This window comes from Motacilla alba, chromosome 24 (genome assembly GCF_015832195.1).
Source record: "Motacilla alba alba isolate MOTALB_02 chromosome 24, Motacilla_alba_V1.0_pri, whole genome shotgun sequence".
Classification (NCBI taxonomy): domain Eukaryota; kingdom Metazoa; phylum Chordata; class Aves; order Passeriformes; family Motacillidae; genus Motacilla; species Motacilla alba.
This window is the reverse complement of record NC_052039.1, coordinates 5126781-5151531: the sequence shown is the minus strand read 5'-3', so window position 1 is coordinate 5151531 and position 24751 is coordinate 5126781. Positions and strand designations below refer to the sequence as shown.

At 50.9% G+C, this 24751-nt stretch overlaps 1 protein-coding gene across 6 annotated transcripts; it reads right to left on the bottom strand.

Annotated features, from left to right (window-relative positions):
* Window positions 1-90: 90 nt before the first annotated feature.
* Window positions 91-24751, bottom strand: TRIM29 (tripartite motif containing 29). Of its 6 annotated transcripts, none has more exons than XM_038161646.1 (9): window positions 23620-24751; window positions 16203-16298; window positions 14805-15038; window positions 13759-13957; window positions 10740-10823; window positions 7031-7090; window positions 5949-6050; window positions 4363-4442; window positions 91-2137 (listed from the first exon to the last, which is right to left on the bottom strand). In XM_038161646.1, the coding sequence occupies exons 1-9, from the start codon at window positions 24472-24474 to the stop codon at window positions 2075-2077; spliced, it is 1773 nt and encodes a 590-aa protein (XP_038017574.1). In that variant the 5' UTR covers window positions 24475-24751; the 3' UTR covers window positions 91-2074. The 6 variants fall into 6 exon arrangements, with proteins under 6 accessions (XP_038017574.1, XP_038017575.1, XP_038017580.1 ...); XM_038161647.1 differs by having other exon boundaries at window positions 5949-6047; XM_038161652.1 differs by lacking the exon at window positions 5949-6050.

The window sequence follows — 24751 nt, the reverse complement described above, 5'->3', positions numbered from 1 at the left end:
ATTCAAGGATATCAAGGATAATCAAGGACACTTTGGAGAGACTCAGCCTCAGTGAGAGCACAGGAACACCAAAGACAGAGCAAACCCCGCTGGTTTTGGTCAGACATGGAGCTTTCTCCTTTATTTCTGCAGTGTGGTGCACACGTGAGGGGCCTCGTTTACATCACCAGCAGAGCCCTGTCCTGTCTGAGGAGGAATCATCATCATCATCATCACCATCATCATCATCATCATCATCATCATCATCCTTCAGGCTTTGCTGACCAAGACAAGATCCAAACAGTTCCTGCACACCCCAAAGCCTGGCTGGGTTTGGGTTTGGGTTTCCAGAACCCCCCTGTGCCCCATCCCAGGGGGAAAAGGGGGACCCCAGCACCTCCAGGGCTGAGGCAAAGAGGGAGCAGCTCCATTCCTTGTGGGAATTTGGGCTGGGGAGGCCCCTGGGGAGGGCAGGGGGAGCAAAGAGGCTGTGGGGGCACGGAGGGGACAGTGGTGGCCTCGGGCAGGGTCCCGCTGGCACCACACAGCCTTGCTCAGGGATGGGGGGATTTTAACATCCAAGCTGAGGAGGAGGAGGAGGAGGAAAAGGAAAAACATTTCCAGGTTTTGGAGCATAAAAAGGAGGTGGTGCAAGGTTTTACTGGACCTGCTCAAGGGAAAAGCAGCGAGACCTGGAGGGGGCTGATTTTCTCCTTTCACAACATCCTCAAACCCCTCAATGGTTTCCCCAGCAATTCCATCCCTTTCTTCACATCCCTTTTGTCACATCCTCTCCTACCACGCCAGCCCCTTCCCCCTCTGGTCTTTATAGAGAAAAAAAAAAATTAAAAATCATCATAAAGTGACATTTGAAGTGCTCTGGAGTGACCAACATCCAGCCCCAGGAGTTTTGGGTGAGCTGTTGGGTTAAAAAGCTGTGAGTATCTTTGCAAAGGGATGAGCCAGGAAGGAGTTTTCAGGTGGGACCTCCCTCAGCAAGGTGCTGCAAGCAGGAAAGAGTGGGGGGAAGCCATTCCAAAGCTGCTTGAATAGAGCAAACCATGAAGAGGAGCTGGTAGGTCTTGGTTTTCAGCATTTGAGGGCTCTTATTCCCATTTCTCCCCCTGTAGGGCATGGACTGAACCCCTCAGCTTGTCCATGGAGAGGGAAAATCACCTCAGGGAGATCATGGGATGGTTCTCCAGCCCTGGATGTGATTCATCTGTCCAGGGGACAAATACAAAAATATTATCCTGAGCAAAAAAAAAAAAAAAGCTGTGGCAGTAATTCTTATTGCCCACTGCAGGGAAAAAAAAAATAAAATACATGAACTCCAGCATATAAATCAATTTTGGTTTAAGGGAATTAAGAAAAACCACCACAAACTAGAAAAGCACCCAGCACCTATGGCATCTAATCAATCTTGTATTACAAGGATGGATTTGTTTTTTATTTCTTAATTCAAAGAGGTGGCTGGAGGGGCACTTGAACAGGCTGGAAAGCCTCCCTGTCCTCCAGCAGCTCTGGGAAAATCCTGCTGCGGTTTTTGGGCAGGTGAGGAGCAGAGCTGAGCTGATGGGGACCCTGGGGACATGTGATGCCACCAAGGGATGTGATCCCAGAAGGAGCTGGGTGTCCCCAGGGTGGAGAGGAAAAGCTGGAGCCTGGGAAGAGCTTTGGTTAAACAGCTCTGGGGACAAGGGGCAGCTGCCTGGCAGGGGGTGCCACAATTCCCAGCTCTGGGAAAAATCCTGCTGGGGTTTTTTGGGCAGGTGAGGAGCAGAGCTGAGCTGATGGGGACATGTGATGCCACCAGGGGATGTGACACCAGGGTGGAGAGGAAATCTGGAGGCTGGGAAGAGCTTTGGGGCATCCAGCAGGGTTTGACAGCTCTGGGGACAAGGGGACAGCTGCCTAGCAGGGGGTGCCACCGAAGCATCCACAATTCCCAGAGGGGCAGAGCAGCTGGGGGGACAAGGAGGGGACAAAGAGGGAAAAGTCCTGGTGTGCCCTGGCACAGAGGGGAGCAGGGGGGTCGGTAGGAGCAGGGACATCCATGGGAATCCTCAGCTGAGCCTCGGCTCTCCTCTCATCCTCAGGGTGCCTCGTTGGAGGTGGCTCCGTTGCCTTTGTTGACGTAGAAGGGGCGGTAATGGGACTGCAAGGCAGAATTTGGGGCACGTCAGTCTGACCCCCCTCATCTTCCTCACCTGCACCCCTCCCACCCACCCTCGTCTCACTAATCCCTGCCTCAGCGCCGCGAGGAGGTGGATTTTGGAATTGGTTTTGACGATGGGGTTTGGTTTTAATGTCCAGTTGGGAATATCCTCCCACTGCTGAAGGAATAACCATGGAATTCAGGAAAAAAAAATGGGGGTTTTAATGTCCAGTTGGGAATATCCCCCCATCATTGAAGGAATAACCATGGAATTCCAGAAAAAATGGGGGGTTTAATGTCCAGTTGGGAATATCTCCCACTACTGAAGGAATAACCATGGAATTCTGGAAAAAAAATGGGGGTTTTAATGTCCAGTTGAGAATATCCTCCCACTACTGAAGGAATAACCATGGAATTCAGGAAAAAAATGGGGGTTTTAAAGCCCAGTCTGCCTTGGGTTCGTTCTCACCCCACAGGCCCCTTTTGGTGCAGCCCTACGGAATACCAGGAACAGCAGGAAACACCAGAGCAAGCCCAGCCCGTCTCCCTGCTCAATGTTCCCTTTTGTCGAGATGTTTTTTTCGTTTTATGGCTCTAATTTCCAACAGAATTAAGATCTGAAAGAGGGGGGGCTTCGTTTAAAACAGCTCCCCGGGCGTGAAAAAGACCTTCCTCCTTAAACAGCACAGTCCTTTGTGAGAATTCATATTTACAGACCTTTTAGAATGTATATTACTTAAATACACATTTAAGGCTGGTTTAAAAGCCAGATTATTGGCCCAACAGACCATAAAAGCTCCTGCAGAGATGCTGCAGCCCGCAGTATGTATTTCTATTTTGGTGCTTTTAAATGCTTGTATTTATCAGCTCAGTTGTTGGGTTCAGGGCTGTGCGCTGAATTTTGGCTATAAAAAGGAATTTACAAATTGCAAAAGGTCATTGCAGATGTGTGCAAAGGAGAGGAAGGGACACAGGGAAGGGGTGGTGGCAGAAGTCACCCACATTTTCTCCGTGGGGATGAAAGAGAAATCCCTGGGAGCACAAAGGATGAGGGTGATGATGCTTTAGAGGTCAAACCCAAGGCAGAAGGGGTGGCAGAGTTTTGCTGGTTTGCTGCAGCACCTTCAAAGGCTCGAGGCTGGATTTCCTGGGAGAATCTGCCAAGGAACATCCCTTCCACAGGAATTCACCTCCTGGGGAGCCTGGAAAATGGGGCAGATCCAGCTGCAGTCCTCCGGCAGCCAATTTCTACCTGCTGTGGTTTCCCTCAGTGTGGGAATGCTCTCTGCTCCTGACAGGTCTCACTTGCACCAAACACTAAATCATCTCTCACAAACGTGCCATCAGAAAAGACAAAAAAAAACCCCCCAAAACATTTCATTTGTGGTGGCAAAAGCTCGACAATCTTAATTCAGATCATGCAAGGCCTTAATGCAGCACAGGGTGAATAAAACCAGATTGATTTGGTGCTCCTGAGACACCAAAACTGAGGCAGTGCATTGACTGGTTGTGTATTTGAGACTACAAGCTCCAAAACATCACTGCCCTGTGCCTCAGTGTGGGAATGCTCTCTGCTCCTGACAGGTCTCACTTGCACCAAACACTAAATCATCTCTCACAAACGTGTCATCAGAAATGATAAAAAAAAAATAAATTAAAAAACCATTTCATTTGTGGCGGCAAAAGCTCGACAATCTTAATTCAGATCATGCAAGGCCTTAATGCAGCACAGGGTGAATAAAACCAGATTAACTGGGTGCTCCTGTATTTGAGACTACAAGCCCTAAAACATCACTGCCCGGTGCCTCTTATCACAATCAGTGTGAAACCAGGGGCTCAGAGCTGCTGTGGGGATTTCTGATCACAGCCTGACCCCTCATCGTGAGTCCTGCATTTGCCCGCTGCAGGACATGACCACTTTGATGGGGTTGTCTCTGGTGGCACTGACACACTGTGCATGTCACAGAGTGACACAGAGTGGGTGACAAGGAAAAGTGCACCGTTTCTGTCTTCTGCATAGAATTTTAGACCAAAACCTTTTCCAAACATTGTTTTGCAGCGTTGATTAGAGCTGTGAAAGCTGGGGGGGTTAATCTGCATCCTGAACAGGAGCAGTGGGGTTGAAACTTTTATTTCCACGCTCCCAAAGGATCCATCCTTATTCCTGAAGACCCCCTGGAGCAGGCTGAAGCTCTCCCAAGAAAAAAATCATTCTTTTTTCTTACCAATACAGACTGCTTGGAGGAGGATTTCCACGTCTGTGGTGTCACCTTTGCAGACTGGTGCCTCACTATGGAAGGGTAGGCTGTGACAACACAAAACACAGCCAGTCACACACCAGCCCCTGCCACTGCCACCCCGGTGTCCCCAGGAGCAGCAGCAGGACTGGAAGTGCCACCTCATTAGTATTGCATTGCTCAACATGGAAATGCAGCCACCCCCGGGGTGGGACACACAGACAGCCGTCAGACAGATGCCTCTGCCACCACCCAATCAGGCAGGAAAAGGCAGGAAAGAAGGTCTGGCTAATTAAAATGTCTGAGGAATGCAGAGAGGTGGAATGCAATCAGACCAATTAAATTCAGGCCGAGTCCCAAAGTCAGCATTCTGGTTCTTGCAGAGAGCACTGCAGGCTGTTTAATTAGCGCAAAGAGCTGAGCCTGGGCTTCCTGCAGCTCCTCTGGCAGCTTGATAAGCCCTGACCCCCTCGCAGCCCCCCAGGCCTGCTGTGCCCCAGGGTCACAGCCAATGTCACCACGGCCCTGCCCCGGCGTCTCCAGTTAATCACACCTGACTCTGCTCAGCAGGTTCTGGTGCTCCTGGGTCCCACCTCTGGTGGGAAGTGACAGCAGGGAGATGAGATGGTGAGTGGGGGTTTGGTTCTGCTGAAGGAGGACAGGCAGCTCCTGCATTTTTTTTAAGGTTGTGCTCTTTGTGTTATTTTTCAGTGATGAAACTAGAGGGGCAAATGGTGTCTTCCTCAAGAATCATCTAAAATGTATCCCTGCCCGTTAGAAACAAAATTTGAAATCCCTCCACCTGTTCCCTAGATAAAACTTGAATATTTTTGAACGCTCCTTGTTGCCCTGCTTCAGCAGAATCACTCCTGGGCAGGTGCCTCAGAGACTGGCAGTGAGACCAAGGTGTAGGGCTGCTCCAGGAAGGCACAGCAGGATTGGGGGCTTTGGGACCTCCAATGGGGCAGGAAGGCACAGCAGGATTGGGGGCTTTGGGACCTCCAATGGGGCAGGAAGGAAGAGCACGACTGGGGGTTTGGCACCTCAGAGGGGCAGGAAGGAAGAGCAGGATTGGGGGCTTTGGCACCTCCAATGGGGCAGGAAGGCACAGCAGGATTTGGGGCTTTGGCACCTCCAATGGGGCAGGAAGGAAGAGCAGGATTGGGGGGTTTGGGACCTCCAATGGGGCAGGAAGGCAGAGGAGGATTAGGGGCTTTGGGACCTCACAGGGGCAGGAAGGAAGAGCAGGATTGGGGGCTTTGGCACCTCCAATGGGGCAGGAAGGAAGAGCAGGATTGGGGGCTTTGGCACCTCCAATGGGGCAGGAAGGAAGAGCAGGATTGGGGGGTTTGGCACCTCCAATGGGGCAGGAAGGCAGAGGAGGATTAGGGGCTTTGGGACCTCACAGGGGCAGGAAGGAAGAGCAGGATTGGGGGGTTTGGCACCTCCAATGGGGCAGGAAGGCACAGCAGGATTGGGGCTTTGGGACCTCACAGGGGCAGACGGAAGAGCAGGACTGGGGGGTTTGGCACCTCAGAGGGGCAGGAGGAAGGGGGATAGGCAGCTCCTAGTACCGGTCTTAGTGAAGAGGCTCCCATCAGACTGTTTGCTGAAGTCACCGGGCGGATTCTGTCCCACCGAGGAGAACTGAAAAGGCAGCTTAGTGCCATTGCCTACTGGAAGATAAAGAGGTTGTTATTCCACGGGGCTCCAGGGGGGAACTTCCAAACACCCCCGTGACACTGCCTCCACCTGGCTCGGGGGGCACGAGTCCCTTGTGCCTCTCGCCCCTTTTCTCTCAGGGACCGGAGGCAGGTGAGGGCAGGCAGCTGAGTGTGGGTGGGAGGTGATGCCAGCCTCCAGGCAGGGACCAGCCTTTCTCCTGAGAGCCCCAGAGTGCAGGTGTGGCTGGAGAGCAGCTCCCTGCACCTCCCGAGGCAGGAGGGATGACTCCAGCACTGCCCTTCCTCCCAGCACTGCTGGCTTCATTCAAACCACCAAAGCTTCCCCTCGTGGCCTCCTCGGGGTCAGGCCCTGGCTGCCAGGAGGAATCTGAGAGCAGGGAGATGAGAGGGACACAGCCCTGCCTGTGGAAGGCAGGAGGGGCTGAGGTGTGGCTCTGAGTCACCAGAGCTCCCCAGGCAGGGTGGCCCTGGCTGCTTCCAGCACCTAGGGAAAGGCTGGACCTTGTAGGAACGAAGCAAAGGAGGAAAATGTTGGGGAAGGAAGATGGGGATCTGGGAAGAAAAGGCATGAACGTGGGCCAGGCTGTGTCTTTGAGAACTTATTAATAAAAGGTGTGATAGAAAGAAGCACCTTGTGCTTCTGAGACTGGCTGGGAGTACTTGGAGTCTCCTCCTGCTTCTGCCACAACCTCCTCAGGGTGCTCTGGACGTTCAGGATCTGGGGATCTTTGCAAACTGCATCCTGTGTTTTGCACCTCCTTTCTCTGTGGTCAAGCAGAACCAGGGGCGCCTTTCCCTGCTCTGAGCAGAGAAATGTGTGCTGACATGCTGACAGCCCAGCAGGGGCTGGCTCTGGGGTTTCCAGGTGCCAGGGCAGCCGAGAGGGGCAGCAGGAAAGGTGGGTTAGTCAGGCAGAAAGCTGTGGCACGGGGGGTTAGATCCTCTCAAACTGCAGGCAGAATTACCCGTACCAAGTGTTTCCTCGGTCGCTTGGAAGGAGGAAAATTCCCATGACCGTGGGTTGAAATTGGCTGTAAAACAAGAGCATCTGGTTCAGCAGTCGGCTCCTGACGAGGCCTGGGCCTGGCACTGCTCTAGGAAAAGGGTCCCCACCGAGCTGGGAGCAGCCCCAGAACAGAAACCTGGGCCCAGGCAGCAGAGGAGAGGCTGGGTTTTACCCCTGGGTGATGGGGAATGGGGAATAGCTTCTCCTGCAGTGAGCAGAGCTGCAGGAAATTGCCAGCTCAGGTTTGGGAACTCAACGTGAGAGCTCTGCAGGCAGAGCTTTGGGTTCAGAGCTCCACAGGCAGCAGGACAGGACCATTTCCCAGCCCTGTGCCAGGCGTGTGCCCCAGGCTCCTGCCAGGACACAGGCTGGTGCTGCTGCAGCCCTTTGGGGAGGCACTGGGCTCCCAGTAAAGCAAAAAGAAGATGGATCCTTGGAGCTGCTCTGCTGCCATCCTGTGGGCTGCTCCTCCATTTAAGATGTGTTTCTGTGTACACAGTTCTCTCTCTGTGTGCCTGAGTCCTGTCTACTCTTCATTCAGAGACTTTCAAGATGATTTTTCCAGCCTCCTCCTGGCTTTGGCCAAACTGTTTGACACATAAGGAGAAGAAAGCTTAGTGGAGAGGACAGAAAGGAGCGTGGAGCAGTTGGACAGATTGTTCCTCTGAGGCAGAGTTTGAAACGTTTTATGCCCCTCTGCCTCATCCTGTCATCCCTGCAAGCAAATATTGGATCACAGAATGGTTTGGGTTGGAAGGGACCTTAAAAATCATCTCATTCCAGCCCCTGCCATGGGCAGGGACTCCTAGTTTCTCCAAGCCCCATCCAACCTGGCCTTGGACATTTCCAGGGATCCAGGGACAGCCACAGCTGCTCTGTGCCAGGCCTCACCACCCTCACAGGAATAATTTCTTCCTAATATCCCACCTAAACCTCCTCTTTCTCAGTTTGAAGCCATTTGTTATGAAACTCAGGAGCAGTGGAAGTCTTGAATTTGAGCAGGGTTTAAACCCAATAGGTTCAGCTGGAATCCAAGCAGTTCCGCAGTCTGGGCTGGGGTAACTAGCACAGAGCATTCCTCAGTCCAGCAAACAGACTTTCCACTGTGGCCTGGGGCAGAATCTGCAGTGACCCAGCCTGAAAACAGGGTGTGTAGCAAAGCTGCCATGAGATATTGAAGGATTCCAAGGGTGTTACACAATGCAAAGGGTGGTCCTCGTTTTTCCCTCCCGTTTTTGGGATTCTTGAACAGAGATGCAATCAGCTGCACTGCTGGACTTTGATGGCACAGCGACCGGGCACAGAGAGCTCAGGAGAGTTAAATGATGATGGGGATGGTGCATTATTCATGGGGTGATCCTTGGCTAGCCAGCCTGCAAGCCAAGTGGGTCATGTCTCCTGCTTTGCCTACTGATTCATCCTGCTCCCCAAATGCCCCCCGGCATGGTTCCAGCAGCTGCATCCTCCCTGAGCCCTGGCCCTGCTCAATCCCCATCCAGCACAGGCTGTGTGTGTTCAGTCATGGATCAGCTGGATCCTTTCTGGGCTCTGTTCAATCCCCATCCAGCACAGGCTGTGTTTGTTCAGTCATGGATCAGCTGGATCCTCCCTGAGCCCTGGCCCTGCTCAATCCTCATCCAGCACAGGCTCTGTGTGCAATCATGGATCATCTGGATCCTTCCTGAGCCCTGGCCCTGCTCAATCCCCATCCAGCACAGGCTCTGGGTGCAATCATGGATCATCTGGATCCTTCCTGAGCCCTGGCCCTGCTCAATCCCCATCCAGCACAGGCTCTGTGTGCAATCATGGATCATCTAGATCCTTCCTGAGCCCTGGCCCTGCTCAATCCCCATCCAGCACAGACTCTGGGTGCAATCATGGATCATCTGGATCCTTCCTGAGCCCTGGCCCTGCTCAATCCCCATCCAGCACAGGCTCTGGGTGCAATCATGGATCATCTAGATCCTTCCTGAGCCCTGGCCCTGCTCAATCCCCATCCAGCACAGACTCTGGCTGCAATCATGGATCATCTGGATCCTTCCTGAGCCCTGGCCCTGCTCAATCCCCATCCAGCACAGGCTCTGGGTGCAACCATGGCCTCTTGTTTCAGCCAGAGTCACTTTGTTGGTAGAAAACACAGAGTGAGTAATTGGGAAGGCAGCAGTGCCTGTGTTTCCAGGAAAACACGGGTGTGGAGCTGGGATGAAGCACCCCCCAGCTTTGGACAGCCAGCAGGCCATGGCAGGAGCAGGGGCATTGCTGTGCAGCCTCACTCTGCTCTGGAAACAATCACCGTGGATCTGGCAGGGCCTGGGGATCCCTCCTGGATCTTCAGCAAGCTGGAATGCTGGATCCCAGCTGGAGCCTCTCCTCCCAGGTGTGGGAAGCTCAGGCACTCACTGACCATTCTGTGCCACTGCCAAAATGGCTTTTTCCTTCTTTTTCCCCTTCCTTTATGCCAGGCTGGGCAGTGTCCCCATCCCAGGGATGACACTGCCCGGTGTTCCTCCCTGCCACACCCCTTTAATGCCTTCGGGGCTGTTTCCACCTGCAAGCTCCGCATTTTGGGTAGAGATAAGCTCAGCTTGTGCTGTGTTAGAATTGATTTTCAAACTTCCCTCGGGGTTGGAAAGTTTTGGGCGCAGGGCTGAGTGTGTGGTCTCAGCAGAACTTCCCTGACAGCACAGGGCCTGCAAACCCTGAGGCGGGAGAGCAGAAAAAACAAACCCCACTCTAAAATCTGCCACTCTGCCCCTGAACTTGGGAAGAAATGGGGATGCCAGCCCTGCTCCAAACATCCTCAGGGAGCTGCCAGGCGTGGGCTGAGGGCACAGAAGGGCAAAGTGGCAACCCAGACAAAGGGCTCATTGTTGGGGTCTGGGTTATCCTCAGGAAACACCAGCACAGGGCAGGAATGTGCCCTCAGGGAGTGTCCCTGCTGCCACGTCCCTGCCCCTGCCCACCCTCTGTCTGCAGAGCAGCAGCTGGAAACACCTGGCAAACCCGGGCAGGGCTGAAATTCGGTGACTTGTTTCGTGCCTCCCTTCCTGTTCTTTTGCTCCTCGCCTTGCCTGGGCTTTCAGCACTCTCAGCTCCTCGCTCTGGATGCCAGTTCAGGAATGCCAACTGGGATTTTAGAGCTGGATGTGTTGGAAACATTGGTTCCCTCCAAAAATTCATCCTGCAGTGGCCACACTACAAGTGGGACAAGCAAATCAGCAGGGCTCTTGTCAGAGCTCACAGAGGAGCTCCAGACTCCTGTTTCGGGGTAGTTTTTAGGACACATTTCTCACTTCTTCTGTCCTTTCACTGTAAGGAAAAATTGTTTGGTGGTGAAAGTAAAATCTTAATGCTTAGTGCAGCTTTCACCTGATAGCACAGAGAGATAAGCTTTGGGTGGAGAAAAACACTGATTTTATCCTGGAAACCCATGTCAAAACTCCCCTAGATTCACTCTTGGATAGAGTTCAGCCACTCCAGCTCTTCCCCATAAAACTGAGAACCTTTTCTGCCTGCTTTGAGGCAAAACTTTGTCAAAGCTCTGTGAGCCGGAGAGAAAACGTGCAGAGGGATGGATGTGAGATGTGAGGGAGAGCAAATTTTGGGCTGGATCAAGTGAAGCTGCTTTCCTGAGCTGGAAGGGAGCCTGCCCAGCTGTGGGATGCCATCCTTACCTTTGGGAGACAGGAACATGGAGAATCTCTTCAGGTTGTCGGGCTGGTTCCACTCGTAGTTGTTCATCATGAACCGGTGGTCCCCTGAGAGGCAGAGCAGGGCATGAGCTCGGGGATGCACTTTGGGGGTCTTTAATCCCCCTGGGGGACCTTTGCCTGGGAGCTAAAGCAGTTCTGGAGCTGGCCAGTGTCTAAAATAAAAGGTTCTTTCAGAGGCAGAGCCCAGCTGAAGCGTTCAACCTCACAGCAGACACAGGATCTTCTAAAATCCACAGGGACACCTGAGGCTTGGGGCATTTTCCTACCAAAATGCTGTTGTGTGGTGAAAAATGACTCCAAAAGTTTGAGTTTGGCTCCTTTTGTGTGTTCAGCCTGAGCACAGCCTGGCTGATGGAGAACTGCCACTCTTTAAAGCTCCAGAAATCCCTTCTGGGAGGGTTAAATGGGTTGGCTTGTCCAGTTTTTAGAGAGGGATGCTAAAACTGAGCTGCAAACAGCTCTGAACTCTCAGACGAGGGTGGCTGGTTCAGGTTTCATGGATCAAACTCACTCCTACACAGCCTGGGTTTGGGTTTCTGACACTGGTTCACAGGAAATCAGGCTTTATCACTACACTTGCTAATAAAAACATTCTTTGGAGGCCTCTATAAACCTATTGTTCTCTGCAAGGAAGTAAATTTGTTTTTTCGTGTTTAAACAGCTCCATTCTTTGATTCTCAAGTCACTGAACAAACTTTTCTTTCATTTCTCCCATTTATTTCAGTGCTATTTAAGCTCCCTGATTATTTGTCTCCTCACCACGTAGGTACCTGTTATGACAACTAAAAGGACATGGATTCCCTTTGGAGTCTGCTATTAAGCAGCTTTCATTCCATTAATATAATATAATATTTCTTCCTGGGAAGTTTTTTTTACAGTGGAAGATCAAGCCAGCTGCAAATGAATTTGTTGCAGTGACTCAGGGGGAGCCTGAGTTAATAACTCCACAGTTCCTTAATGGATTTAATTCCCTGGCAGCCACTGGATGCAGAGTGCTGCCCTCTTTCATCTGTAACCATGGCTTGGAGAAGGGAGAGCTCTGAAGCTCCTGGGACTCGCCATAAATGACATTTCCCACCTGTTCCCAGCTTTTCATGAGGGCAGAATCCAAGCCGAGTCCCTGGTAAAGCTCCTGGAAGCACCCAGGTTTCTGGCAGGAGTTAAAAATGGTTTTGGCACTTGGATTCCATGGATTTCAAATAAAAACGAGGGCTTCTGGCATCAATAACGTGGAGGAGACCCCAATTAAAATAATCAAGAAGCAATCAGGCTTTATCCTGAGCCACCGGAACTGAGTAGCTGCAGAACCTTGTTGGGTTTTAAAAATGCCCAAGGAAAATGCTCCAGGACTGGCAAAACCCAGCCCAGCAGATGGAAATTCTGCACAGCTTCGAGTGAACAAAGAAAGAAAAATGCACAGAGGTGATTTTTGCATCTGTTTGTCATCCATTGATAGTGAGTTATTGTCAAATTTCTCAGTAATTCTGGAGCATGCGGAGCGTTGGGAATTTAAATAGGAATGTTGCAGTGATGAAAGATAAGTGATGTTCAATTTCTGGTGCTACTTTAAAGGCAGGGAAAGTTTTAAGACCTGCATCTAGCTGTGCATCCTGAGCACTCTGGGATCCCTGAAAGGCGGGTCCAGAAGGATCTGGTCCATTTAATTCATGTCTGATGGAGAACAATGGCTCTGTAATTATTAATACAGGAGGGGTGTTCAGTAAATACTGTGCATTTGAGTGAATTATCAGCGATTCTGCAGATCTGCAGCAGAGCTCCTCAGCTCCTGTGTTGCATGAGCTGTCCTTGAGGTTATTCCTGCACCTTTAGGCCTCCCACATCCTGCTGGAAGAGCAGGGTGCCATTTATCCTCACATCACCCGCTGCTGTCCTGGTATGGGGTTTCCTCAATGGCTGAGAGATTACATCCAGCTGAGATAACCACTCATTGCCATCCCTGCTCTCCCTGCTGCAAGAGGTCATCCCCTGGGATTAGGCAACACGCCCAGGGTTCCAGAGGTCTGGGAAGTGCAGACAGCACACCCCATTGTGGTGCCCTGTCCTGATCTCAGGCGTGACCCTGATGCAAGACAAGTCCTTTATTCACAGCTAAGTGTGAGGAAGTGGGTTATAAACGTCAAAGATTCATTTTGCTGATGTGGTGGTGGCTGTGACCTCTCTGTTCACCTTAAAGATCACCCTGAACATCACTGAGGTGTGGGGAACACCCTGGGTCAGGGCAGGCAGGAAAGCTGTCCCAGGTGGAACAGGGAGTATAATCAGAGTCACTCCAGCTCCAGTTGTTGCAGCTGAACACCCAAATGGAGCCCTTTTTACTTGGAAAATTAGATTTTCAGATATTTCCTTCTCAGTGACAGGTGCTTGCAGGGTATTTCAGTGCTGAAACCCTGCACTTGTAATATTTGATGTCATACCAGCACCCTCCATGTGCTGAGTGCACAAATGGGATTTCCAACTTGCCATCCCACATTCACGTTGGGAATTCACCCTTCACTGAGCTGCCTCAGCAGATCTGTGGAGTTTCCCCTCCTGGAAAATGTCCTGCTAAACTTCCAGGGGCATTCTGGGGCCTGGCACAGGGCAGGAGGGAAGGGCGGCTGCTCTTGACTCCACACAGGAGATGGCTGAACCCATTAAATCCTAAACATGAAACCCTAACATGAACCAAAAATCAGGGAAGTGTGGCCAATTTGGTGTCCTGTATGAGCCACCCTAAATCCCTGGCAGTTCAACGGATTCCATCCCCACACAGGAGTGGCAGAATAACTCTGATATTCCAGAACTCACATTCTAATAACTTTTATCTTCAAGAATTAATTCTGGCTACAGGAGTCGCCACTCCCACTTTCCCCTGCAGGCCTTTGCTTACTTTCTTCCTCACCAGGAGTGCTCACCATCCTCATCACCCCTGCCCCTGCCCTCTGGGGAAGCAGGGAGGGGAATATTTGGGATGTTTTACCGTTCTCCATGTGGTTCCTCTCGATGAAGTTGCGGCCCAGGTCTGCCTTGCAGATCTTCTCCACGTGCCTCATGCAGACGTTGAGGAGGTCGTCCCTGAGCAGCCCCATGGATGGGCTCATGCTCTCCCCTTCCAGCAGCACGCTGTAGGTTGGGAGGGATGGAGGGGGCACGTAATTCCTCATCAGAGCCCCAAATTCCTGCCAAAGAAAGGGACTGCATTAATGAGGAGCATGGAGGTGTGGAGGATGAAGCGGAGGGAGCTGGTTGATGTTGGAATCCAAAAGTGGAAAGGAAAGCAGGGAAGGTGGGCAGGGAGATGTTCTGCCTGTGGTTTGCAGCCATTCATAAAAACCAAAGGCATGTCCAAGTCCACTCCTCACCTCCCAGAGCAGAGACAGCTCCAAATGTCCCCGTGAATCCCTGCCCTGGATGTGCAGGGAACTGGGGAAGGTTCACAGTGGGGCACACAAGACACAGAGTGCTTTGGACCTGATTAGCATAAGAGATTTGATAATTAGCATGCCTTGGCAAGAACAAGCAGAGCTTTGAGGATTGAATCAAGACTGGCTGAAGGTTGAATCAAGACTGGCTGACAGGAACAAAAAATTGACTTCTTCAAGCAAGAGATGTTGCAGAGTGTAGAAGTTTGTTTACGTGATGATTAACACAATTATTGTAGTAAAAAATTACTAGCTTAGAATAGTATATAAGCATATGTAATCCACAAAAAAATTGGATTCTGACCACAACTCAGTTTCTCACCATTGCTGACAGTTCACACATCTCACACTTCTTTGGGATTGTCTCTGGGACAAATCCTGTCCTCACAAGGACAAGGGGAAGGGAAATGAGGGTATATTAGAACAGTGTATAAGCACATGAAGGCCACAATAAATCTGGATTCTGGTCACCACTCAGTCTCCTCGTCTCTCTCACCATCTCACCATGAGAGATCACATACCTCACACTTCTTTGGGATTGTCTTTGGGACAAATCCCAAGGTCCTCACAAGGGCAAAGGGAAGGGAAATGAGGTCTGTGTCACCTGCAGGAAGAGCACGGAGTCGCTGATCTGGTGGATCTGCTCCCTGTTCTCCTTGTCCTCCCGCAGCAGCTTCGCCCTCTCCTCCAGCTCATCCACGATCTCCTTCACGTTCTCTGAGGCAATCTTTTCCCTCTGATCCAGGGCAGCCTTCACCTCGTCCCTCTGCCTCTCCAGGTCACGGATCAGCTCCTTGAAGTGCTGGTCCACCGTGGCTTTCTCGTTGGTCGTGTAATTCTGGGTGGGGAAGGGGCAGAGAGAGGAGGCAGCGGGAAAGAGGAGCAAGAAAATATTAAAATTTCACTGAGCTCTTTGCTAACAGAGAGACACAGAGGGGGATAAATCCAAGGATTCAGCATTTAGAGTATGGAAACTCCAGCTAGGCAAGTCTCAGCTGCAGGAAAGTTGTGCCAAGAGAAGCAATACCTGTTCCTGCAATATTCACATGGATGCCATCCAAAAGGGCCACTGCCTTCCCAGCGGTGAGAGCAGATCTCCAATTTCAATTCATGCACTCACAGGTGAGACTTAAAAACACTCTGCAACCTTCTAAATCAGGGCTCTGGCTCCTGGATTATTTGAGGACCGAATTCCCACCATTTCAAAGGACGAAAGGTGCTGAAACACTTTTTACAAGCCTGACCTCGAGGTGCCTCTGAAATATTCCTCAGAAGGACTGGGGATGTAACTATATTGAGAGTCAGAATTTCTAGGTCAGGCTTCCAATAATAATAATAATAATAATAATAATAATAATAGTAATAATAAAGCAGATGAAAAGCAGAGCTGGTGAGCCAATGTGCTTGCACCACATAAAAGGGAGAAGAATGGCTTTGCCTGTTAATATTATGCAAATTTTCTGGGGTGTCTCCAACTTGTGCTTTCACTGCTTTATTCAGTTAGGCTATAAATGAAAAAAATAATACCGTGACTCTACTCCAGCCCTTACCACGGTGCAAGAATTATAAAGGAGCCCTCTCTCAGCATGGAAATAAGCTGTTCCACCATAAATAAGATATTTGTTGGGGTAAATTCATCTGCTCCTGCTGTCTTATCTCAGTTTGGGCAACCCAGAGCCCTTCTGCAGGTTATTTGTGGGTTTTGTTTCTAAATCTGCCTGGCTACTGGTGATGGAAGGGCCATAAAGGACCTAAAAAAGGAGCCAGAGCAGGGAGGTGCCTTGGTTTTGTATCAGGGCTGGATCTCCCCGCAGGGAATGTCGCAATGACTTCAGTGGGAGTTGTTGTTTCCAAGATTTGGCTTGGAGTTGGGTTGGGGATGAGATAAAGGCTGGGGAAGGGATGGAGTGAGGAAGAGCTGGAGGGAAGGAGAGGGATGTGGGAGGGGAGAAGGAATTGGTGCTGACAGGAGGGAGAGGTGAACTGGACACCTCAAACGCACCTTGATGCGGTCCCTCTCCTTCTGCCACTTGTCCACCTCATCTTCCACCTCGATGATCTTCAACTGCAGCTGCTCCTTCTGCAGCGACAGCTCGGTCTGTGGGGAGGAGAGCAGAGCAGAGGGAGCCTGGTGAGCTGGAGCTGAGGGTGGCCCCTTCCACCAGCCCCGAGCCCGCCCTGATGTGCTGAGCACTGTCACCGTCATATTCTCTGAAAAATCCCTTCGCCAGGATTTCATCTCCTGGGAAGCTGAGACGCCTCAGAGAAAATCGAAAACAACAATTTTCTGATTTGCTTCTCCTGTGTTTTGCTGCTTCGGAATGCGGTTTGGAGATTGTTGACCCACTGGTCATTGTTTGATTGGTTTCATGTGAATAGTTTTTACTTAATGACCGAACATGGTCAGGCTGTGTCGGACTCTGGAAGGAGTCACGAGTTTTCATTATTATCTTTTAGCCTTCTGTCTGCATCCTTCCTCTATCCTTTAGGATAGTTTAGTATAGCATTCTTTAATATAATATATATCATAAAATAATAAATCAGCCTTCTAAGAACATGGAGTTAGATTCACTCCTTTCCTCCCTGGTCCTGGGGACCCTGTGAGTTGAACAGAGCGCAGCCTGGGGAGGTGCAGGCTGCAGCGGGCACCACGCGCTGCCAGCGGGCGCCGTCCCAGCAGATTCAGCTCCCTCAGCAAAGCAGCAGCACCCACCTCCCAGGCTGTCAGGGCGCTGCTTTTAATCACATGGGAGTCATGAGCTGCAGGGGAAGGGAGCTGTTTCAAAATTCAGCTGTGTGTGCAGAGCAGGGCCCAGCCCAGGGTGTGCCTGAGCAGCAATAACAGTTTTCATGTAATTACGGAATGACGTTTGACGAGTGTTGCAACAAGAGGATGATGCCTCCGGCAGGAATTCTGTTTAGACAGGATTGTGGATTAATTTGCTCTGAATTGAGAGCTTTCATGTAGCGATGGAGCTGGGGAATGCTTGGAAAAAAAAAAAATTGAAAAGGGAAAAAAAAAAAAGCCACAAAAGGAGGAGGGAAGAGGTGTAGTCAACCTGCTTGGCTGAGATCAGCAACTTCACTGGGATTCATTTGCATTTCGTTGTGCAGTGGCTTCCCAGAGAAGCTCAGAGCTGAGACCTGCACAGGAATTTGTGGCAGTGGAGACCATGCACAGTTTCTCTGGGTCATTTTTTCCCTGGACCTGGATGTTGGCAAAGCCTTGCCCCGTTAACTCCAGCAATCCCTGCCTGGGTCGTTCCCATTCTCCATCCCTGCCCCACAGATCCTGCCCCAGCATTTCAGCATTTCATGTGTGTGCAGGTTGGTCTCAGCCATGGCTGGAGGCAATCTGGCTGTGAGACACCCAGCCCAGAGCTGTTGAGGAATTTCAGAGTTGGCAGAAATTCCGTGTTCTGTCGTGTTAGGAGACTCCTGAGAACCTGCTGGTTGTGTGGGATCTTCTGCAAAATCGTTGGATTAACCCAAACCACTGAAATTCAGGCCGACAATTAGAGGCATGGATGGATAAATCCACTCTCTCACTCCAGCTGTCCATCCAAGAATGTAATGGAACGTGAAAATCTGGGTCTTTATTGATCAGACTTTGTTCTCCACTGGAAATGAAGAGCAGGGGAGAAGCTGTGAACCAGCCCAGACAGGAGCTCTTGTCCTGATGCCAGGCAAGTGTCTGAACAGCCTCTGGAGCTGGAATCCAGCACAGCTGCTCTGAGAGCCAACAAGCCCAGCTGTTCCAACTCAGAAAATCTCTGTTTATGGAGGGACAGTGATTGGATGGTGGTTTTGTTGCCTTATAAAAAACAGGAAAAGTGGGCAGAAAAAAGGGAAGCGTGCTCAGAGGTGTCTCAGTGCCACAAAAGCTGCATCCTCACATTGTTTTTAGGAGTTAGGAGAGCACTGGCTTTCTAAATACTATCCTCACACCCTCAGCAGTGGCCCGAACGCTGCCATGAGCTGATTCTCACCCTCTCCAGGGGTTCAGGGCACACAGGGAAGGATTTTGTGGGACAACCTCACCAGGGAACCCACACTGGCTTCCAGATGAGAAAATCTGCTCTGCTACTGATCAAAAGAACAAAGACAGGAGGTTGATCCCGTAATTTTCACATTTTCAAGACAGTGACTTGGAGGAATTCCTGCTGGTTTCCATTGCCACATGCAGTGGGAGATGTCCTGTGCATGCAGACTCTGCACAGCAGGGAAATGCAATGAGATGGAAATGTTTTAGATCCATTTATCCACTGCATTAACCAATGTGAGAAATTACACCCAAATTCCAGGGATTTCCTTGAGCCACAGAGCTGCATCCAGGTGGCAACGATTGCTTGTGAAGTAAAAAACTCCTCTCCAGTGCAATTATTTCCCTCCTCATCCCCCAAAATCAGGACATTCTCATAAGAATGGGTGTAAAATCCTACAGAGAAGGACTGGAAGGAATTTTGGGGGAAGAGCAGAACATTCACAGCCACGCAGACACTCCCAAACTCAAGGGATTTGCGGACAAAAATGACAGGAAAAAATATCAGGTGATGGCTGGAAGGTGGTGTTAACAATATTTTGCTTTTATGGTCCTTTTTAATTAGGATGGGTCTCCAAGGAATTTTGGGAACTATTATTTATAAAAGGGATTGTGACTCCCAGCAGTTCAAACATCCCCCAGAAAGGCGGTGAGGGATGGAACAGCCATTTAAGAGCAGAGGCACGCAACAATTTGGAGCGGGTTTATGACTTGCAAATGGAAATTACAGAGATGGTCCCGATGGCCAGGAAGCAAATCCCACACCCAGCCAGATTTGGCAGAAGGGAAACACCAGCACAGACTGCAGCAGGGGCAGGGGAGGTGAAGGGAGGCGTGATTGTGGGGTACTGCATGAAATTAAATAAATACTATAAAAAAACCACCCTAAACACAGGGAAAATGTTAAAAAGAGGTGCAGGGAGAGTCTGGAATAGTGGAAAACCTGGTGGCATGGGCAGAAGGGTTCAGGAAGGGTGCTCTGGAGGTGGAGCACAGCACCAAGGGGTCAGGAGGTGATTTCCTGATGGTTTTAAGATCTTTTTTTTTTTGTCTGGAAGGTTGCTTTGGCTGCCCATGACAGATAAACAGCCACTGGATGGGCGCCACAGGGGTTAGGGACAGGCAGTGCCTCAGTGCCACTCCCTAGGAGAAAACTCCTCTCTGTCTTCATATTCCTCAGATTTTCCAGGGTCAGAAATCCTTGATGGACCCTCTAGAACAAATCCATTGGAAGATTTGGGGTTCAGAAGATCCTGATGAGAGATAAAACAGCAACTCCCCCATTGTGGGGGGCCCTCCAGAGCAGAAATAACAGGAACAGTGGGGGGAAAGCCCAGGAAATCCAGATTTAGACAATTTTTTGAGCACAGCAGGCTGAGGAATGAAGGCACTGAGAACCTTCAAGCTCAGATTGGATCCCCTATTAGAGCCTCAGTTAATTAGGGCAGTTAAGAGGCTGCAGTGAAAGTTCAGAGCGTACATCCAAAGAGCTGAACCCAGCCCTGGTGCTGTGGAGGAGCTGCAGATGGGAGATTAGCAGCCCTGCACGATGATGCAAGTGCTTTGTGCAAGGAGGCAGCAGCAGCACAAGCAGCATCATGCCCTGAACGCTCTGGGAACAGCCCAGTGTCCCCAGCCTGGCACAGAGAGCTCTGCTAATTAACCAAGGGAAGCAGGGAGCTGCAGAAATGCTGTTCCAACTCGTTGTGCAGGGCTGAAGAGTCAGGGGGGTGTCTGGGACATGATTTCTGCTGGGTGCCCAGCTGCATTTTCCCATCTCAGTTTCTGTTAAGCAGAGCTGGGTGCCAGAGGGCTGAAACCCCTGAAGACCCTGCCAGCATCCCATAAAATGCCACTGGAAAAGCTGAGTCTGCACAGCTTGGGGAGAATTCCTTCCTTGCCAACAAATGGATTTTCCCTGGATTCTGTCCTCAGCGTAGAGGATTAATGCAGAATTCAGGCAAACAGATAAATTTACTCCAATTTCCAGCTGGGAAGAGTGCAGCTCTTTCCTTCCTTCCTGCAGGAAACTCTGGGGAAAGGACATCTCTTTTGAGCTGTGTCCATAGAGAAGCCACAGCTGGTGTAGGTAAAAACTCACAGCACTGAGAAAGGCCCCCAAGCCCTTCCAAGGTTTAATTTTGTTTGCTCTCTGCTGAGTGCAAGTGATGCAGGGATGGGAACCCCTCTGGATCCATCTCTGTGGATGCTTTTCTTCAAAGCCTTTGTAAAAACCCCCCTTTTCAAAGCAGCTCTGCGGGAAGGAGGAACACCCAGCTCCCCTTCCTGTACCCACAGCGAACTTTGCTTTAAAAGATAAAGAATTACAGCAAAAAAAAAAAAAACAGATCAAAGTGTTTCTCAGCAGAGCTGACCTGGCATGCTGAGCACCAAGGCTGGTGCTGGAAGGTAATGCCAGGTTATTTCCAGCCCTGGGACTGGCAGGCAGAGGTGAAGTTGTCTCCTTTGGAGAGCAGCCCTGTAAAACAGGTTTGGGATGAAGGCTCCCCTTTCAGAATGAAGGATGCTGGCTCCAAGGGGGGCTCTGCTGATAAATCAAGGTTTTATTGGACTGCACAAGCAGCTGTGGAGCATTCTCACTTTTCAAGTGTGAGTTGTTATTCCCCAGCCTCACAGATCTTTCCCTGGCTGGTTTTTTGTACTGGTTCTGGTGCAAACTGTTACTTTTCCTTTAAACCTGCAGCAGGAAATGAATGCAAAGTGGATCTGGGGAGAGCATTAAAGGTTTGCTGGGTAAAATAGGCAAATAGCACTGGGTGGGAAGTCAGGACAAATGTCTCTGTCTGAGTCCCCGTGCCTTTCACTTGTGTCTGCTCAGCAGGAACAGGGGGTGAGTGACTCTCACCCCAGGCTCCTGAAAAGGGGAAGATGCTGCTGAGTTCTCCGTCTGGGACAGAGATATCAGGCTTTGCACTGCCCTAACTACAGGTGTCTGTGCTCTGGCTTGTTTGCATTCCTCTTCTCTGTCTGCTCCGTGAGACAAGCAGGGTTTCCTAATTCCTATCCCAGCTCTAAAGCACAGCCCCTCTCCTCCCTACAGGCCCACAGCAAAGCCAGGCTGAAATCTGCATGAATTCTGCAGACCTGAAGGGCAGATGCACCCAAACCAAGCTTATTCTGTGACACTTGTGTGCCACCAAGTCGCTGAGCTCCCTGGTTGGCAATGCAGCAAAACAAGCCCCAGTTCTGGAACCCTCTCCAGATCTGGAGCCACACAGCAGCCAGGGATGAGGAAATCCTGGCAGATGAATCCTGGACATCCAGCAAGGTGTGAAAGGCTCTGTCAGGACACAGCTTTGTTCTGGTCACCATTCCAGTGGCAGGATGGATGCTGGAGGTTTTAAAGTGAAAAGCTCTGTCAGGACACAGCTTTGTTCTGGTCACCACTCCAGTGGCAGGATGGATCTGGAGGTTTTAAACCTCCTCTGGAGCTGCTGGGATGCCAGTCTGGGAGGACAGATAGGGATGACCTGGTGTGAGGTTGTTGCTTCTCCCTTCCAAAAGGGCACAGCACCAGCCACTCTCCCAGTTTGTGGTCACAAATTCCAGCCGGGCTGATTTGATAAGGAGAGGTGTTGCACACCAGGGGCTTGGAAATATTCATTGCTCTTTGTGGCTCCTGCTGAGGCTCCACCTCTGGTGAATAAATCAGGGGTGGGAACAAACATTTGTCGGCAACAGCTTTGCTGCTAATTGTTTTTGTCTGAGTGAATGCTCGCTCGAGTTCCAACATGATCCAGCTCTGTCAGGAGAAGCTTGCACATGGGCATGATTCATGTTGATAAATCCTAAATCCTTTAGGCTGAGTAGCAGCAGAGCCAGTGCAGGAGCTAAAGGTGGCCCAAGGAGCCAGAGACAGGAATCAAACAGCATTTAAATCCCATTCTCTGCTCATCCACGGTTGTGCCTTTAAAATCAAGGTGCTGGAGGTGTCCCCAGCCACAGGAGGAAGGAGCTGAGCAGCTTTGCTTCCTCAGGAAGCAGCTGCTCACCTCATTCCAGGCAGGAATTGGACACCTTGGCAGACACCAGGCACAGCTTTATGTCAGAGCTCTGCAGCGTTCAGGGCTGACATCAAAACCACGAGGACAGGCAATTATGGAACAAACAGCGGGCTGCAAGCCCTGCAGGAGTTTGGGAAAGGCTGTCTGAGACGTGGAAAAGGCTTTGTCTGGTTTCAGCAAGGCTGCAAGCTGGAGATGACATGACAAGAAAAGACCAGAGAAGCCAGAGATAAGCTCTACACCAGATGCTCTTTCAGCCTGATGAGATAAATCTTCCCAGCTCCTTGGAAAGAGTAAAATTGTTCTGCCCACTAAGGGAACTCAAGAATTTCTCACAGCAGGTATCTGTGTCTGCCTGGTCACCACATCACAGCGCTGGTTTGGGCTTTAGGAGATCTTAGTGCCCTTCCAGGTTCTGACTGTGTGACTCCAGGCAGGTTGTTTTATATAATTATTATTTTACAGGTCTCTTTATTGGCATCTCTCCAGTCCTGTCTGCTTAGAAAGTTTCTTGCTTTTACCGTGGGGATGTGCAGCAACAAACGTGGTGAGACCCTGATTTTTGCTAGAACAACTGAAATCCTCCTCATCCACCCAGAAAGCAAACAACAGGAGGCTTTGAGCAAACAAAGGTGAAAGACATTTCATTAGTGAGATCTCCCTGCATGTCCATCCTCTGGACCTGTTGTAGTAGCACTTCATAGGAAATGATCAGGTTTTGTGCTTGCACCAGGGTTTGTTTTTTTGTTTTGTGTTTTATTTTTTTTTTCCCATCTAAACTTCAAAAGACTTTTTCCATAGGTGTGGCTCAACAGAAAGGAAAAAAAAAAAAAAAGCAAAACCTAATCTCACTCTCAGGAGCTGAGACAGCAATTTTCAATAGCTCTTAGTACCCATGAGTAACTTTAGCAGCCACTGATTTGACAGTTTGTATTCTGGAGGTGCTGACCCTGAGCAGTGCCCACCTTTCTGCGGGCAACACCACACAACCACTGTCAAAACTCAAGCATATTTTTAAAAACTTGGCATTTAGGGCTTTGATTCAGCCTCTGCTGGAAGTCAGGTGTGCTGGCAGCCAGGATCTCCATCCCCAAATGCAGCCTGCAGCCCAACTCCAGCGCTGTGCTGCTGCAGCCAGGATCAGGAGAACGCCAATCCCATGGAAACAGCAGCCGGGCAATATCAGTTCTCCACTAAACATTTCCCACCAGCGCCACTGCTTCCAGAATTCCACCCCAGCACCTGAGCAGGGACTGCAGGCCGGGGAGCAAAGGCTGTGCCGTGGCATGGGCATCTGCAGGCTGCTGGGAACATGAGGAATGAAAGGAGGAATGAAAGGAGAATAAAATTACCTCTTTCCCCGCCTTCTCGATCTCCACTGTCACCGTGCTGTGGTTCTTGTGCTCCTGGAACATGCAGAGGTAGCAGATGCACATCTGGTCCGTCTGGCAGAACAGCTCCATGGTCTTGCCATGCACAGGGCATTTTCTGGCTTCGAAGTCCCTGATGGGGTCCAGCAGCTGGTGGTCCCGGAACGCCGCTCCCTCCAGGTGGGGCTTGAGGTGCAGCTCGCAGAAGGAAGCCTGGCACACCAGGCAGGACTTCACAGCCTTCTGCTTGTTGTCGATGCAGGAGTCGCAGAGAACGTCCTCCAGCTTGACGCGGGGCCGCGAGCCCGCGGCTCTGTCGGCTTTGTTGAAGGGTCTTCTCAGGTCCCCCGTCTCCACCAGAGGCAGGGAAGATTTCTTCAGGTCCCCCATCTGCCCCGCAGAGAACAGGGACTTCCTCCCTTCCCCGTCAGTGGGCAGGAAGCTCTTTTTGGAATCCAAGGAGAAGAGGGACTTCCTGAGGTCGCCCTTCTCCGGGAAGTTCAGGGCCGGTCTCCTCATGTCTCCGATCTGGCCGCTGGCGAACTGCATCTTCTTGGAGTCTGCCGAGTCCATGCTGAAGTAGGTTGACCTCTTCTCGTCGGATGACTCCACAAACTGAATGATGGGCCTCTTCCAGTCACTCCCAGAGAAGAGGGAGCTCTTGATTTGCCCTGTCTCCAACGCAGCACCGCCCGTGCCTTTTATAGCTTCTTTCTCGCCTCCGCCAGGGCTCGTGGCCTTCTTGGCTTCCTCTTCTTTTTTGGGGGCAGTTGGGCTCTTCACGTCCTCGGGCTTGCTGGCGGTGCCGTTCGTCCTGGCTGCGCTCCCCGTTTCCATGGCCTAGACAGGGTCAGAGGTTTCCCTGCTCGCTCTCTGCTCCAGCTCCCGTCTCTCAGCCCCCTCTGAGGCAGGCAGGCTCTGCCTGGTGCTGGTCTCAGCCAGGAATGGCTCTGGAATGCAGAATGCAGGGAACCTTCCTGCCCCAGTGACGCTCCCGAGGAGGAGCAGCGCGCCCGGATCGCGCCCAGGTGGATGCAGGGGGGAAGAAAGGAGGAAAGGAAGGAGCAGACGTGGAGGGATCAGAAGCTCCAGCTGTGCAGTTAATTATACAAGG